The sequence below is a fragment of the Plecotus auritus genome, assembly GCF_963455305.1.
Source record: "Plecotus auritus genome assembly, chromosome: 3".
Classification (NCBI taxonomy): domain Eukaryota; kingdom Metazoa; phylum Chordata; class Mammalia; order Chiroptera; family Vespertilionidae; genus Plecotus; species Plecotus auritus.
Genome location: NC_137772.1, coordinates 158,279,658 through 158,296,923, shown reverse-complemented (window position 1 = coordinate 158,296,923; position 17,266 = coordinate 158,279,658). Strand labels below are relative to the sequence as shown.

Genomic DNA, 17,266 nt, shown 5'->3' with positions numbered 1-17,266 from the left:
TATTCCCCTGGTGGCTCGGTTGGAGCGTTGTCCTGTACACCAAAAGGTAGTGGGTTCGATTCCTGCTCAGGGCACATACCTAGATTGTGGGTTTGATCCCTATTTGGGGTGCGTATGGGAGGCAACCGAACCATGTTTCTCTCTCACATTCATGTTTCTCTCTCTCTCTCTCTCTCTTTCTAATCCTTCCTCTCTCTCTAAAAATGAATAAAAACATTATCCTCGGGTAAGGGTTAAAAAAAAAATAAAAAATATTCTTCAATGAAGAATTTATATTATAACTAGATTGCAATTATGAAAAAAAGATAGAAAGGATAAAAAAGATTGGAAGGAAGCAATTTTAAGATGCTAGCAGGGGTTTTGATAACAGGTAGTTTATTTTTCTTTCATTTTCCCAAAAGGTTTACTTTTATAATGAAAAACGTGTATGTTTAAATTCCCCCTTTCCTTCTGGGATGGCTCTTGTCTACCCGGAGGAGTCAGAAGGGGCTAGATGGCCAGGAGGAGGCCAGCCCATCTCCTCTCTCCTCTGTCACTCTGAGTGAGTCACCTCCCTGCTCCCATCAGGTTCCTCATTTGTGAAATGGGGAATTGGCAGAGCAGTGGGACTCTGTAGAGTTCGGATGTGCATTAGGTAGATAACCTGGGTGCCATCCGGTTCATGATAAATGCTCATGGATGGCGTGTCCTCATGAGCTTCAGTTACTATGACCACCAGAGAGCACTCCGGCCCAGGGAGTCCTCCCTTCCTTGGGACCCCAGGGTTCCATATGGTGCCATCCAAGGTAGACAGGTGTGAGGAGACAGTACAGAAATGCCCCCTCCTTACTTGCTGAGGTCTAAGTTTCCAGCCACGTGCTGAGAAAGAAATTAGCTTTAGAGTTGGAAGTGGCTGCCTTTCTCCAGCAATAGAAGAAGCTGACCTTGTTGCTCCCAGGAATGCACATTTGATCTTTCCTCTGGAGTTCCTACAGGTAAGGAGGGCAGGCATTCTTTCCTCAGGATGGGATGCGGTGGGGGAGGGGGCGCTCTCCCAGGGGTGGGGGATGGAGAAGGGGAAGGTGAGTGAGCCCGAGGTCTCTGCTGCTTGGGAAGGCTGTGGGGGTGGAGGAGAGGCCGATGCTTTCTGTTCCACTGTTGCTGGCTCTGACAGGCTACGTGGAAAGAGGTTGGGGTCCTGGATTAGATGAACTCCTAGGCAAGTTAATGTAGTCAAGTGGCCTCATTCTCTGTGAGCCGGTGATCTCTCTGGAGCCCCAACCTTTCCTCTAAGCCAGACTTGTCTGCATAGTCAGCTGTCTATCTGATATTTCTACTTGGAGGGGGTTTATATAACCAAAATAAAACTATTCCTCCACCAACACTAACTACTACTACTACAACGAAAACAAAACAGAAAATAACCCTGTACTCCCAAGTCGTCATTCATTTATAAACAAGCACTCGCGTGCCGACAGTGGACCAGCCCCGGGGCAGAGCAGTGAAGGAGCAGGCAGGTGCCCTCCTCAAGGGCCTACAGGACTGGAGGCTGAGTGTCTGCAACAGGGAAGCTGACTGTGCTGCCCTACTGTGCACTGGCCACAAAAACAAACTCAAAAACGTGGGGAGTGCTGTGTTGCTTCTGGGTACACATTTGTGTAGGGCTGTTGTGAAATTAGGACTCTCCCTGTAGGGGAAGATCAGGATGGTGAAGATTCTGAAGATCATGAGATGGAAAGAACTATGTGGTGTGTCTCAGTTGGTTGAGCATTGTCCCATACGCCTAGAGGTCACTGGTTTGATTCCTGTTTGGGGCACACACCGGGGTTGTGGGCTCCACGGAGTGTGCAGGAGGCAGCCAATCGATGTCTCTCTCTCTCTCTCTCTCTCTCTCTCTCTCTCTCTCTCTCTCTCTCTCTTTCTCTCTCTCTCTCTCCTCTTTCTCTAAAGTAAATGAAAACATTTTTTTTAAAAAATAACAATTTTGTTTGGCAAGATTTGGTCTCAAGAAAAAGTGTGTGTGTGTGTGTGTGTGTGTGTGTGTGTTTTGGATGCTTACATAGAGGCAGCAAAATGGCATTTTTCCACTGTCTGAGGCTGGTGCTAAGTGAGGAAAAGGATGGACTAAGTAGGTAACAGACCCAGAGGTGGAATGAGAGCCAGTGGGACCTGGAGGCAGCTTTGGGCTCAATATGGAGTGCGATGTTCCGGCTCACAGTGGGTCACCGTGGGAGAGGTGAGTGGTCTTTCACTGGAGTGGTTCCTGCTGGGTGGACATTGGCAGGGAGAGTGCAGAGAGAATGCTCTCACAGTGAGATACTGAACTCTGACACCACAATTTCCTTCCCACCACGAGGTCTAGGAACTGGCCATCGAGTGACATGGAGACCCAATGTGACTGTGTTTACAGTAGCCAGCCTGGTGTGGGGGGGTGGGGGGGTGGGGGAGTGGGGGGGCGAGGGGGGGCTCTCGGCAGCCTCTGAGGTCTGCAGGTGAAGAGATCTCTATTCCATAATGTCACATTGATTCAAAAAGCAGACCCGCTGGATGTGAGGGGCTCAAGATGTGGTGAAGGCTGAGGTCCCTTGCTCTGCTCAGACTGGTATGTTAGACTTATTGGTGTAGCCTTGCCTTCTGTCCCCTCCTGACCTTCCTCCTCAACCTGACCAAAGTCCCCAGGTGCTGAGCACACCTGAAGGGCCTGTTGCATCACCTCCTTGATCTCGAATAACACACTTGTCTTTATTGCATTGTTCTCCCTCCTGATAAGACTCTTAGCTGCCAATTTCTTGGATTCTGTCTTTGAAGAACAACCTATTTGATAGAGATTTTAAATGTTAACAAAAGTTTTAAGGATGTGTGTATGGCTGGACTGTCCTCAGATTCAATATAGTAATGCCTTTAAAAAAACCATATTTTTATTGACTTCAGAAAGGAAGGGAGAGGGAAAGAGAGATAGAAACATCAATGATGAGAGAGAATCATTGATTGGCTGCCTCCTGCAGGCTCCCCACTGGGGATCACACCCCACACTGGGGATCCAGCCTGCAACCTAGGCAAGTGCCCTGACTGGGAATCGAACCGTAACCTCCAGGTTCATAGGCTGGCGCTCAACCACTGAGCCATGCCAGCAGGCTGATAATGCCTTTGGATTTCAGGTGGGTGTTTGGGCTTTCTGTGCAGAATTTAAGAAGGAGGCACTGGGGTTACTGAGTGGGCCTGGGAGATTATGTGGGATACCCCTCCCAATTTGCCTTTTCCCCTTTCCTCCTACTCCACCCACACTTCCTTCTTCTACTTTCCCCTTTATCATCTGAGACCCAGGATGTCAGACCCAAGCCCCCAGCAAGCCTTGCTCCCATCCCGCAAGCCCCTCCATTCTTGGAACGCCATCCTCTAAAGTTTCACATATTCAAGTCCCTCCCTGGTGCTGGGACTGGTGGAGGCTGCCATGACCTTCTGGCAGAGTGACCTGAGGCGTATGGGGGTGTCCCTTGGCCTGTATCAGGCCTGGTTCTGGGAGGGACCTGTCTGGTGGTGAGCAGATGGCTCCTGGGGAACAGTGTGGTTTTAAAATTTTCTCTTCTTTTTTTGTGTATGAGATTGGACCTCCAGAAAGGACATGCTGATTTAAATTGTTTACATGGACAGGGTCCCTGCACAACCTAGGAGTGGTCTTACCCCCAGACCGGCATGTGTCCCAAACCTCCTCCCCCAGGGGCAATTTCAAGTGCACCTGAGAGCCTGCGGCAGCCCTGAGGGGTGAACGTCACTCCACTCTCAGTTTCCGGGGATAAAACTGGGGCGGGGTCTGATTTGGGCTTTTGGAGCCCAGCCCGCTGAAGCGCTGTCCGCTGTCCGGGAGGCAGGCTGTGCTGGGCCATTTGAGAAACCCTCCTCTCTTGTTCCCCTCTTCGGCCTTTGCTTCTGCAGGTGGCATTTGCTCTATTCTGTTTTTTCAAATTGGGCTAAGGCAGGATAGTTAAGATATTATGTACCTGAATCTTTGACTCAGCAAAAGAGTCATTTTTACACCTTCAGGGAAGTAACATCCAACATTCTCAAATATTATTCTTGCTCTAAATCCAGGCTCATCTCATTAACTAATAATAAAGATAATGAACGATTATTCAGTTACAACTTTGCATCAGACAGTATTAATTGCTTTATATTCACCATTTCACTTATTTTTTATTTATTTACTTATTTATTTTTTCAAAACATGGACACTTTAAATATATTTTTATTGATTTCAGAAAGGAAGGGAAAAAGAAATAGAAACATAAATGATGAGAGAGAATCATTGACTGACTGCCTCCTGCACGCCCCACACTGGGGATCGAGCCCACAACCCGGGGATGTGCCCTGACCAGGAATCGAACCGTGACCTCCTGGTTCATAGTTTGAGGCATTTTATTACTGATAAAATTGAGGCTATGAACCGTGACCTCCTGGTTCATAGTTAAATGCATTTTATTACTGATAAAATTGAGGCTCAGGCACCTCAGGTAACTTATCCTCAGACATGCAGCTAGTAAGTGTTGGAGCCCGAGTAGAGCCCAGGACCCCGGATCTTAATCTCCATTGCTATTTAATACCATAATGGTACTAGAGGCCCAGCGCACATGAAATTGTGTGCGGTTAGGGTCCCTAGGCCATCTTCTGCCCGCTCTCAAGTCCCCACTGCCACCCCCTGGTTCACCGTGGTTCCCCAGTCACAGCCTGGCTCTGGTTCCCTGGAGCCTGTGGGCCCGGGGGAGGGACCAAGAGGTTGCCATTCCGTCCTCTACCCACCCAGCTGCTGCTCACCTTGGTTCGCTGTGGTTCCCTGTTGGCCAAGCTGCGATTGGAGCCTGAGGGCCAAGGGAGGGACCAAGAGGTGGACTGTTCCACCCCGGGTCGCCAGTCCTGCCCCGCTGCTCCGTTTGCTGTGGTTCCCCGTTCACCATGCTGTGATGGGAGACTGCAGGCCAGGAGGGAAGGGACTGAGAGGTGCTCAATGCACCTCATGGTGACCAGTTGTTTGGATGTCCTGGTCGTCAGGGACACTGGCTTTTTATATATATAGACTAAAAGCCCAGTGCATGAAAATTCATGCACTGGATGGGGGGTAGCTCAGCCCGGCCTGCCCCCTCTCACAGTCCGGGAGCCCTCAGGGGCGGGAGGCGACCCAGCGATCAGGGGAAGGCGACACCCCATCACACCTCTGCTGCTGCCACCACCAGTGGTGCAAGCCTCGGCCGGCCCTGGTTACCTGAGCCTTGGGCGGCCCTGGGTGGCTGGGGTGCTGAGGGGACTGGGGGACTCTGGAGGTAGGGGCATGCCTGCTGCCCACCTGCCACCCCGGCGGGGCTGAGGGGACTAGGCGCCGCCATCTTATGGCTGTGAGTGCTGCCATCTTTGAGGGCATGGCAGTCAATTAACATATTCCCTCCTTATTGGCTGTGGGTGCTGCCATCTTTGAGGGCGTGGCAGTCAATTAACATATTCCCTCCTTATTGGCTGTGGGTGCTGCCATCTTTGAGGGCATGGCAGTCAATTAACATATTCCCTCCTTATTGGCTGTGGGTGCTGCCATCTTTGAGGGCGTGGAAGTCAATTAACATATTCCCTCCTTATTGACTGTGGGTGCCACCATCTTTGAGGGCGGGACAGTCAATTAGCATATTCCCTCTTTATTAGATAGGATAATAATAACAACAAACATCAAGTGCTTACTACATGACAGGCAATGCGCTATGAATTTTGTATGATATTAAATATCACAATAATAGGTATTACTATTATCTCCATTTTGTCTGTGAGGAAACCAAGTCATGAAAAGTCAGAAGCAGCAGTGAAGCCAGCATTACCACCCACGCAACCTGATTCCAGCAGCTCACATTTTACCCTCTGTGTTCCGAGACTTCTCTCCTCGACAGAGGTTGATTAGGCCATGTTTGAAATGTGGTTTTACGAGTGGAATGTAAACTAACAACCAGCTCGCTCTGCCCTCTGCGCCCTGGCACACTGTGGACTCCAGGCTGTTGATTTGTCTTCCATAACCTTTGTCATTGACCCACAGAGTACCGCGCTTGCTGCCTGCTGGAAAACACGGAGGAAAGGTGCGTCCTGGTCCCCAGCTCACCGTGCAGTGGCATGATCCCCACCTGCTCTTTTTGATCCCAGGAAGGATGGGACTGTGTGTATCAGTCGTTTCAAGTTCTAGAGGTCGCCACCCACTCTGGACAGCTCCGCATCTTAGGAGCTGAGTTTATATCCACATTTTACTGTGTGTTGGATGGGGCAACAACAGAGTGGTGTTTGCAAAAGCCATGGGTGGAGGTGGCCTTGACCCTTGGCCTCAGGTAAAAGAGGCAAGGCTACGGCAGAGAACTGGCCCGGTGGCTGGAGGCCAGACCCCACCGATGCCGATGGGACAGCTGAGGAAGAGTGTCATTTCTTCCTTTAAAAAAAGATTTAGTTTTTAATTCTTTTTTTTTTTTTTTTTTTTTTAGAAAAAAAGGAAGGGAGAGGGAGAGAAACATCGATCCTTGATTGGCTGCCTCCTGCACAACCCCTACCTGGGATCGAGCCTGCGACCAGGGCATGTGCCCTGACCGGGAATTGAACTGGCGACCCTTCAGTGCACAGGAGGATGCCCAGCCATCCTGGCCACGGTGAGAGTGTCATTTGGGCTCTGATGTTGGGCTTCCTACTGTTTGTGCTCTGACTCCTCAGGGCTTTCCCCACAGGCTCTCTGAGTTCCCTTTGCAGTGTAGTCTGAGGAAAGCGACTCTGGACAGGAGTGTTCCTGCCTCTTGCATTTGGTGTTTCACCTCAGATCTGTCTTTTATCAACTTCTGATCCTTTATGGCTTTCAGAGGTTTTGTTTCCCAAGCACTGAACGAGTCTGATGTTCTTCCCAGCCGTCTCTTCCTCCCACCAACAGGGTTCACCAACTTAGCTGTTTCTTCTTCCTTTACTTACTGACTCGTCCTTTCCCTAGGAGAATGAAGCTAGCTTTAAAAAATTACATATTTTGCCCTGGCCAGTGTGGCTCAGTTGGTTGTAGCATTGTCCTGTGCACTGAAAGGTCACAGGTTCAATTCCTGGTCAGCGCACATGCGGGAGGCAGCCAATCCATGTTTCTCTCTCACATCAATGTTTCTCTCTCTCTCTCAAATCAATTTTAAAATTATAAATTTATTCATCTCCCCGCTCTGTGCAGCCTCCCTGCTATTCAGTGCTCCGTGCCATTTGCTCCAGAGCTGACCTCGGAGTGACTGATGGATCCTGAGGCTGATGCCTGGAAATAGCAGGCTCCGGGCTGCCTTTACTCTTTGCAAGAGACAATCAGCCTCCAGCTACCATGACCAGCAGTGGAGAGGCTCGGGTTACTCCAGTGGGAATGACACAGAAATGAATGCTGTTCCTGGGTTGTCTGGGATCTGACATCCCTGCAAGGCCTGCTGCCAATGGGTCCTGGTCAAGCAAGGTTGATTAGTGCTGGGTGTCCCTGCCTCTCGAGTGAGTTGCCCTGTCCTTGAGCTAGGGAGACTACTAAGACTGTACAGTTCACCCAGAGAGGCGGGTCAGAAAGAGACAGAATCCAGGTTTAACATGTCTGAGTGGGGCTCAGACATGCTTAGTATATGAAAGGCAATGCACTATGAATTTTGTATGAATGAACTCATTGAATATTCACAATAAATAGGTAATACCTTTATCTCCATTTTATCTGTGAGGAAACCAAGTCACAGAAAGTCGCTTTGCATAGTTTAGGGGACAGTGGTTGAGGTCTCCATGGAGCTGGTGATGCTTTAGTAAAAGAATTGAAAACTCAAGCTACCCACCAGATCAAGTAGGCCACACCTGAGTGAAGCAGGCCTCATGGGGGGCAGTAGGGAGTGGTTGGGACTGTGGTAAGTTGGAGGATCCTGGCTAGGCAAGAGCATTCTGGAAATCAGATTCAAACTACCAGCTACCATTCTCCCACTGCAGACCAAGTGTTTATATCTAATTTTGTCTCAGACTGCTATGTAAAGGAACTTATTAGTAAACTAGAGGTCCGATGCACAAAGATTCGTGCAAGAATGGGCCTTCCTTCCCCTGGCTGCCGGCACCGCCTTCACTCCAGCCGGAGCCGCCTTTCCGCCTTCCCACGCTGCCCAGAGGCCTGGAGCTGCTGAGGCAGTGCGGAACGCCTGCATCATCGCCATGGGAATGACGCAAGCATCCAGCCCCACCCCCAGCCGCTCAGTGCCTGTGTATGCAAATTAACCCATCATCTTTGTTAGGTTAATTTGTATACTCACTCTTGATTGGCTGGTGGGTGTTGCGAAGGTACGGTCAATTTGCATCTTTCTCTTTTATTAGTGTAGACAGTATTCTGGGAAATGAACATATCAGTGACCTTATGTAGGGGTTAGGTCCTACATTCAACACACAATGAGAAAATTAGCAGAGTAAAAATTACCATCGAAAATCTTGTAGAAAGATTATGTGCCCATGTTGGGCACTAATAAACTACCTTTCTCAGGAAGTCCACAAGACTCACTCTCAGCACATCAGAATGGAGGCTGACCGAGTGGCATTTACCTCCTCATCTCCCGGGGGAGACAGGGTTCTCTGGGGAGCAGGGTGGAAGTGAGGAGGTTCTTTTCTTTATACATGTAAGTGCTTCTCTTTCCTTGGCCAAGCTCATTGCTGAATTCATGTAGGTTACACACATTTAATATGAGTCCAGTGGCCTGAGGGATGCGCCGACACACCACACACGTGCACAGAGGAGAAGGAATTGGTGGTCTTGCACTGGATCGCAGACTTGGCTCAGGCACCCAAACCGGCTTTGACTAATGACAGAGTGCAATCCTATATCACATCCAAGAGTTTAAGTTGTTCCTGATGAAGAAGGGATCATGAGAGCGGGTGTAACGGCAGGGAAGGAGTTTACCGAGAAATAAGCTCTAGGGTTGGGCTGTCCTCCAGGGAAACAATGTATTTGTCTCACAGTTTATGTGCAGACCTGATTTTGAATCCTAATTCTGCCAATTCTCAGCTCTGTGACATGAGCACACTCTTTCACTTCCCTAAACCTCAGTTTCCTTATCTGTAAAATGGACTCAGTGCCACTTCATTGTTTATTATGAGAATTAAGGGTGATCATGTGTGTACAGCACTTGCCATAACACTTGGCACATAATAGGTAGTCAATATGGATAAATGTTGGCTTCCCAAAGTTTCCCACCAGTCTTCCAAGGCTAAGTCAGTGGAGCTGGTTGAGTGACTAAATTATATATATATTGATTTTAGAGAGAGGGGGGTGGAGGGAGATAGAAACATTGATGAGAGAGAAACATTGATCGGCTGCCCCCTGCACACCACCCCCCTACTGGGGATTGAGCCTGCAACCTGGGCATGTGCCCTGACCAGGAATTAAACTGGTGACCTCTTGGTTCATGGATTGACACTCAACCATTGAGCCACCCTGGCCAGGCAAGTTAAGTTTTTTTTTTAATGCAGTGTGGAATAGTAGAATCAGCAATGAACCTAAGAGGCCTGGGTTCAAATCCCAGATTGAAATTTTAACTGTTGTGAAACTTTCAGCAGTTATTTACCAGTAACTTCTCTATTTCCTCCTATATAATGGGTGATGGTACTTTGTGAAGATCGATTGAACTGATCCATGAAGACACCTGGCACACCCAGGTAACCAGTAAATGTTAATCCTGCCCTTTTTCACCCCACTCCCCTTTTTACTTCTTCCCGCCATTGGGTCCATTTTCTCAATATTCATCATAACCATCTCTTCCTTCTTCCCCAACTATAGAATCTACAGAAATTGATTGGAACCTTAAATCGCTTAGTCTAATCTCTCATGTTAGAGCTGAGCAAGATGAAGTCCAGAGTGTTCAGATAACTTGGTTGAGACCATACAGCTAAGGTTTTGGTCATATTTGATTGAGATTTTAGGTTTCTTAACTTTGGATCTAGATCTAATTTGGTTAATTAATTCTTTCTTTCAAGCATTCATTTATCTAATTTTTAAAAAATCCTCACCCAAGTATATTTTTCCATTGATTTATACAGTGAAACTGAGGGAGGAGAGAGAGAAACATCGATGTGAGAGAGACACCTGGGTTGCCTCCCTCAGGCACCTCAGTAGGGGTTGGGAAACCCACAACTGAGGTATGTGCCCTTGACCGAGAATCGAACCATTGAGTAACCCGGCCAGGGCTCATCTAATGTTTTTTAGATGTGTCAGGCACTGTCCGAAGCACGGGAGATACCCTGATTGAGCAAGACAGTGAACAGAGCTTACTAGTACATCCCAGTAGAGGGGCATGGCGGCCTCCTGGGACAGGAGGGCACATGCCCACTTCCACTGTACCTGGGAGAGCTGCATTACCTCACCTGGGCCTCCTCAGCTAGACCTGGACCTTCTTTCTTGACAGAGCAGCAGGGCACACGGCCTCTGAACTGGGGCCAGGAGGAGCAAACTTGCAGAGCGTGACTGTGTCATTCAGGAGCTTGCCGTATTCTCACTCTTTTTAGTAACAAAAGTAATCAAAATCCACTTTTACTGGGGAAAAATCTGACTGGTCCTTTGTTTGAAAGTGTTTTCTAATCTCGAAAAGTGTGTGTCCCTTTGGGATTGTAGGGTCCAAGGACCATGTGGATAAAGAATGAGTTTATTATTAATGTCAAGGATGCTGCCAATTTCAGAGAGCTTCATTTCTTGAGGAATAAAGAGCAGATGAGATTAAGTTCTCTTCTGAAACCATCTGCAAGTGTCCCAGGTGTGGCAGTAAACACCCAACATCCACCCATCTTTGAGCACAGCCTGTTACAGGAGAGCAAAGAGGAGACAACGCAAAAGTCCCGGAGACGCAGGGCAGGTCTCAGCCGGCAAGAACAAGGGATGCTGGCCTCCTGGTGTGCCGCCCCCACCTCTGCTGATCCCGGGCCCTAAATATAGTTTAATGGTGGGCTCCTCCTGTCTGGATTCCATTCTGCCCTCCTTTGAATGTTGAAGGAACCTGCAGCCCCATCACTGTTCTTTAGCAAGATCTCCGTATGTATCAGGCTTTACTCCTGCAGACTGGGCTCAGCCTGATCACACAGGCCTGTTTTCAGTGGGTTTTTTGCACAGAGGAAGGTAATGAGTTTACACACTCCAGGCACCGAAAGTTGGAAGACAAGAGAGGAGATGAATTTGGAGCAAGTTTGTATTCAGTGGGGAGGAGCTAGGGTTTTATGAGGCTAAGACTCAGCTTTCTTTTATTTATTCACACCACCCTATCTGTTAGTTCTCTCAGATGCTATTTTGTTTCATACCAGTGCATTTGATTTGCAAGAAATATGTGGGACTTATCACTGATCTTTTAATAGGAAAGGTTGTAGGGAAACAGGCTCATTCTATGGAGAAAAATAAAACTGGATCCCTACTGAATGTTATAAAGATAATAGAAAAAATGGTAGGAGAATAATCATGACAGGGGTTAGGAAAGACTTTCCCCCAAAAAACTTCAAAAGGATAAAACAAAAAAATTTGATGAACTTGATTATACCAAAATTAAGGCTTTCTATTCAACAATGAATGCCAGTGACACTTTTAACAGACACACAAAGGATTGGAAAAGACTGTTGTGATGTCCAAAACCAACAGGGGCCTATTACTATTCTAAAATATAGAAGGAACTCCTGGAAATCAACAGGAGAAATATAGATAAAAGGGCAAAGTACTTGAAAAGGCAATTTTTAAAATAGGAGTCCCAAGAGAATTAAGGAGTATATGAAGGGATGCTAAATGTTTTAGTAAATCAGATAAATGTCATACTACAGCAACAAGTAAATGCCAATTAAACAGTAGTTACATGTCACTTTACACTTGTTCAATTGAAAATCAGCAGTCTAGGTGATAGGCTCGTTGAATGAATCATTGTTCATTTTTTAGTACAAGGAGGAAAGGGGAGGCCACCACAGATTTTGATGAAATATCAAGGACATTAATTCTCTGCACAAAGGTGCAGGAGGGATGGATGGAAGCAGAGATAAACGAACACTCTCTTAGTCCTCGACAAAATGCATGATTCTAATTGTGTGTAATTTATCATTTTGCATTTAGGGACAAAAATTAATATATTTCAAAAGCAGCTAAGTAGAAACATTTGCATTTGAGCAATAGGTAAAGTCAAAGAGAAGAGAGTAGAGGCACTTAAGTTGAAACATTAAAGAGAAGAGTATTAAGAGAAGGTTAAGGTTCCTGCCTTTAAATTTTTATTTTATTTTATAATTTTATTTTATTTTATTTTATTTTATTTTATTTTATTTTATTTTATTTTATTTTATTTTATTTTATTTTATTGGTTAATCCTCACTGGAGGATATTTTCTACACTGATTTTTAGAGAGAGTGGAAAGGAGGGGGAGAGACACAGAGAGAGAAACAATGATGTGAAAGAGACATATTGGTTGATTGCCTCCTGCATGCACCGGCATGGGGCTGGGTATGAGCCTACAACCAAGGTACGTGCCCTTGACTGGAATAGGTCCCAGGACCCTTTAGTCCAGGACCTAATGCTCCAATCACTGAGCCAAACCAACAGGGCAAGGTTTCTGCCTTTTAAAAGTGTGATCCCGTAGTCTGTGTAATGCTTTGGATATCAGTGCCTTCCCAGGTAAGTAACACTATCAACCAACATAGAAAACCATCAATGTAGAGCATTTCTTCCAATATTACTAGTATTTCCTTTTAGTCCTTGGAGAAAGGCCAGTTAAGGTAAATGCCATGGCTGTCGTGCAGCTGGGGTGGTCATTGGGATGCTGCGATGCCTTGTGAAAATGTGCTAATGATAGCATTGCATATCAGGAGGAGTTGGGAAGGGGAAGCGGGGCGGGGGCTGCCAACTTTCTTCTTTCAGGAAGATGAAAAGGACCATGGCTGGGGCTCCAACGTGGAGCAATGCCCTCTTGTATGCATGCATTAAAGATGCAGGTAGCCCAGCTGGCGTGGCTCAGTGGTTGAGTGTCGACCTATGAACCAGGAGGTCATGGTTCGATTCTCGGTCAGGGCACATGCCCGGGTTGCAGGTTCGGTTTGCAGTGTGGGGCGTGCAGGAGGCAGCTGATCAATGATTCTCTCTCATCATTGATGCTTCTATCTCTCTCTCCCGCCCTCTCTGAAGTCAATAAAAATACATATTTTTTAAAAAAAAGATGCAGATAGACTTCAGCAGGGAGGACCTGGGAGGCCTCCAAGGCTGGGGAAACGCAGGCATGGTGCTCTCAGCGCATCCTCTGGCATTCTGGGCAAATTGCTGGCAAATTCAGGACCTTGCAGACAGCACAGCACGGGGAGGGAGCTCATGGGCGAAGAGTATGGGCTCCTGAGTCAGAAACCTGGGTTTGTATCTGAGCCCTGCCACTTCCTGGCTATGTGGTTTCAGTCAAATTATTTCACCTCTCCAAAGCCTCTGGTATCTTCATCTTGAAAATGGAGACGATAGCATATCAGCTCATAAGATTCCTGTGAGGATTAGTGAGGTCATCTGTGAACTTTCCATGCTGCTGCCTAGAACACTGTGAGCACGCAGTACATGGTGGCTATTAGGGTTATTTTATTTCTTAAACCTTATGTAGTCAAGCTTCATCACATGACAGAAATAGTGAGAGCAGCACTCATAAGACATAGCTTTCCAGACAAAATTGGGAGCCCCCCACTGGCATCCACCCCAAGACCTCCTTGGCATGAGTGAGTCCCAGTCCCATCCCCATCGTACAGTCCTGGACCCCCTAAACCTCCCAGCTCCAACGTCCTACCTCATCCCAAACAACCCGGCAGACACAGTAACTGGTCCCACGCTGTGACAAGATTGGGATTTTGGCTTGAAGAGTTCGAGTTAAACACTTTCAAGTGTCGGTATTCTTTGGTTCCATAGCATGTGGTTATTTAAGTCCCATGCCCATCTTGGCTTCAGTTTTCTCCAGTGTTCCAGACCTCAGGGTGCAGGCGGAGAGAAACACCATGGCTGCCCAGGGTGCGGGGTGCCATGGACTCCCACCCTCTCCACCGAGAGGCTGGAAGTGCGTCAAGTGGATTTGTTGACATCTTCGGTTATTCTGTGGGAGGCTTTGTCAATGCCTCACATTTTGAAAATCATGGCAAAAGGTAAGCAACCGAGTTGGCAAGAGCAAATATTATAACCTGCAAGGTGGGACAGACTGGAGTATTAGGGAAGGAGCAAGACTAGGAAGAAGGGAACTAGAGAAAGATGGGAGAATAATTGGGAACAGAGAAAAATGAAGTGGTGAAAGGAGAAAAGGAAATGGGAGATGAAGCTGAAGCTTAAGAACACGGAAGTGATAATACTGGGCTAGAAAGTGGGAGTGAAATGGTAGGAAAGCCTCAAACAAAAGCTCATAATTAGAATGCAGCGTTTGAGGGGTTTTAGGAGCCATCTCCCTGTCTTTATAATTGAAGAAAAGAAGAAAAATAGGGAATTCTTTGTCTTCCTATTGGCAGAGCCAGGGGATTGGATTATGATCTCTCAGGTGCTTTCCAAGCTGACAATCTATGAGTTTATAAATCACATGTGTATTTAAGGCTCCTTATTTGGTTAAGATACATCACCGCGGTCAGGGTAGGTCCATGGTGGGTGATGCCAATGTGCTGGATTTTCTCAGTTGAAAACGTCCGGATCGTAATGCCCTTCAGAGTTTTAAATAGCTTATACAGTGTGGTTGTTGTCTGAAAACTGACCAGTCCTGGACACGTCCTGGAACGATGCTGAACTCAGGGAAAGGAAGGATGGAGACGAGCACTAGGTCCTGGAGCTGGCTGGCTTTCCTCCGGGCGATCCGTCCGTCCGCTCGTTGTTAAATTCTATGATGTCCGTTTCCTTGGTGTCCAGAGTTTCCATTAGATACAGCAGGTCGGAGGAGGCTCGCGGGCCAGCCACAAAGTTGATGCCACTGGTCTCGGAGGACGTTTCTGTGTCGAGCAACAGAGGCGGCTCGGGCTTGGCGGGCTCCAGCCCTCGGGCCTCCAGGGAGGTGTGGCTGGACTCCAGGAACCCCGGGAGGCTCCACCTTTTCGGGAACGTGTCATTCGCAAAAGGGTCTTCCCCAGGGGCGAACAGGAACAGGTCTTGCTCAGCTTGGGCTGAGACAGTCTGGGGACTGGGGCCTCGGGGCGGCGTCCCCTCCCCCGAGGGGAACACCGTCAGCCTCAGGGGGTCACCGGGCTGCCCGGGGCCGCTGGGCTGCACCCCGGTGAACTCGAAGCTCTGGATGGAGGCGGTGGAGTCCCCCAGGTCCTCGGCCGGGGGCCCCGGGGCGGTGATCCGCACCTCGGGGACCTGCGGCATTTTGATGGGGGAGGCCCTCAGGCTGGTCTGCGGGGTCAGGCTCTGCAAGGTGCTGGTGCGGCTGGTCTCCCTGATGGTGGACAGCTCTCCCAGGCTGGAGTGCAGCGCGGGGCTCCCCTCGGGGGCGAGGTGCTTGGGGGCGCGGCGGGAGCTCCTGGAGGGCACGTTCAGGAGGTCCCTGGGGGGGCTGAGGTCGCCGGGCGGGAAGAAGGCGGAGCTCTCGCTGGCCTGCCGGGCATAGCGCCTGCCGCGCAGGCTGCCCGGGTGCTCGTGGGCGCTCAGGAACCGCTTGACCCTCCTGATCATGGAGTGGCGATGGCCGTGCTTCTCATAGTCCAGCCACTCCTCGCCGGGCAAGTCGGACCCAGACAGCCTGAAACACAGGAGGGCAGGTGTGGGCAGAGCCGCTCTGGGGCCTGTCCTGGGGGCAGAGTCTCAAAGTGATGGCTGGCATTTCTGCGTTACGGATTTTGAGGTGGTTGGGAGGGTGACTTTGACTTGAAAATAGTCTAGCGGAGGGTCTCAGTTTTGGGTCAGGGGATCTTGTTAAACTCTTATAAACTGGCCCAGCCTTTGTGGCTCAGTGGTTGAGCATGGACCTATGAACGGTTCCATTCCAGGTCAGGGCACATGCCCGGGTTGCGGGCTCAATCCCCAGTGTGGGGCGTGCAGGAGGCAGCTGATCAATGATTCTCTCTCATCACTGATGTTTCTCTCTCTCCCACTTTCCCTTCCTTTCTGAAATAAAAAAATAAAAACAAAACAAAACAAATTATTGAGCACCCCAAAGAGATTTGTTTATGTGGGTTAACAAATATATATACAAGCAAGGATATACAAGCACACATTCCATTACCTATTAAGTGATTACATCATCACTTAGCATGTAGCCTCTGGAACCTTCCACTCCACACTCATGAGAGCGAAAAAGGCAAATAACATTTTAGTATTACAAAGGTGGCTTTGCAACAGCTAGCAGTGCTATTTTTCATAAAAATATGAAAAATTTTTCATATTTTTTTCTGTTTATTGTATCTGTATGAAAAGATGGTGGTAATTGTCTCACAATATAAATCAAACCATCATGCTGTGTGTTTTAAACTTATACAGTGATGTATATCAATTAAAGGACTTGGCTGCTGGGGATCTGCAGGAGTCCCCAGACCACACTTTGAGAACCACTGATGTAGAGATTTGAACATTAAACAAGAAGATATAGTATGTGTTCTTGCTCCCTTATTACAGATGAACTAAGGTTATATTTTCCCAGGACCCATAAAACTCCCAAAACAATGGATCATAGCTAAATTCAAGACAGTGCAAATAAGAGCTAACATTTACTGACCTCCCATGAGGTAATTAATTATCACAGTAATCATGTGAGTTGGTATTGTTATTGCCACTCACACTTTCCGATGAGGAAGCGGTCCCAGAGAGAATCGTTAAGGCGATGTAGTAGCGAGGGCCAGACCCAGAAGTCTGACTCCAGAGTCCTTGTCTTTACTCCCCTTGATACACAGCCTGAAGAGGGAGTGTGGACCTTGTGGAAGGACTCACACTGAGGTTGGGCTCCTCGTGTGGTTAGTGTGATAGATTTGCTATTGAGAATTTTTAACACTTAAGACACAAAAAACCTCACCCTCTTTAATCTTCTCCGTCAAGGCTGCAATAAAATGGATAATGGAGATAACAGTAAGGGCTATAGGGTAGTAAGGCCTCTCCTGCCTCAGATTACACGGCTGTTGGTCTCACATCTCTGTGGATTTACAGTCTTAATGAGGTTTGAAGAACTACTGAAAGCCGTGCCCTTAAACTGCCAGCGCTTGAGTTGGCTCTGGGAGCAACAGTGATCGGGCCGTCCCAGGCCAGTGTTCACAGTGACATCCATGATGACAAGATGCTCTACTACGCCAGGTACGTTTTATGCGACACAAGGAA

At 47.9% G+C, this 17,266-nt stretch overlaps 1 protein-coding gene across 4 annotated transcripts in view; it reads right to left on the bottom strand.

Annotated features, from left to right (window-relative positions):
* Positions 1-13,559: 13,559 nt before the first annotated feature.
* Positions 13,560-17,266, bottom strand: part of BEST3 (bestrophin 3) — a 42,311-nt gene continuing 38,604 nt past the window's right edge. For all 4 annotated transcript variants that reach the window (XM_080661077.1, XM_080661078.1, XM_080661079.1 and 1 more), the window contains one exon: positions 13,560-15,701. In XM_080661077.1, coding sequence (XP_080517203.1) covers positions 14,783-15,701 — 919 coding nt within the window. In that variant the 3' untranslated portion in view covers positions 13,560-14,782. The remainder of the gene's footprint in view (positions 15,702-17,266) is intronic.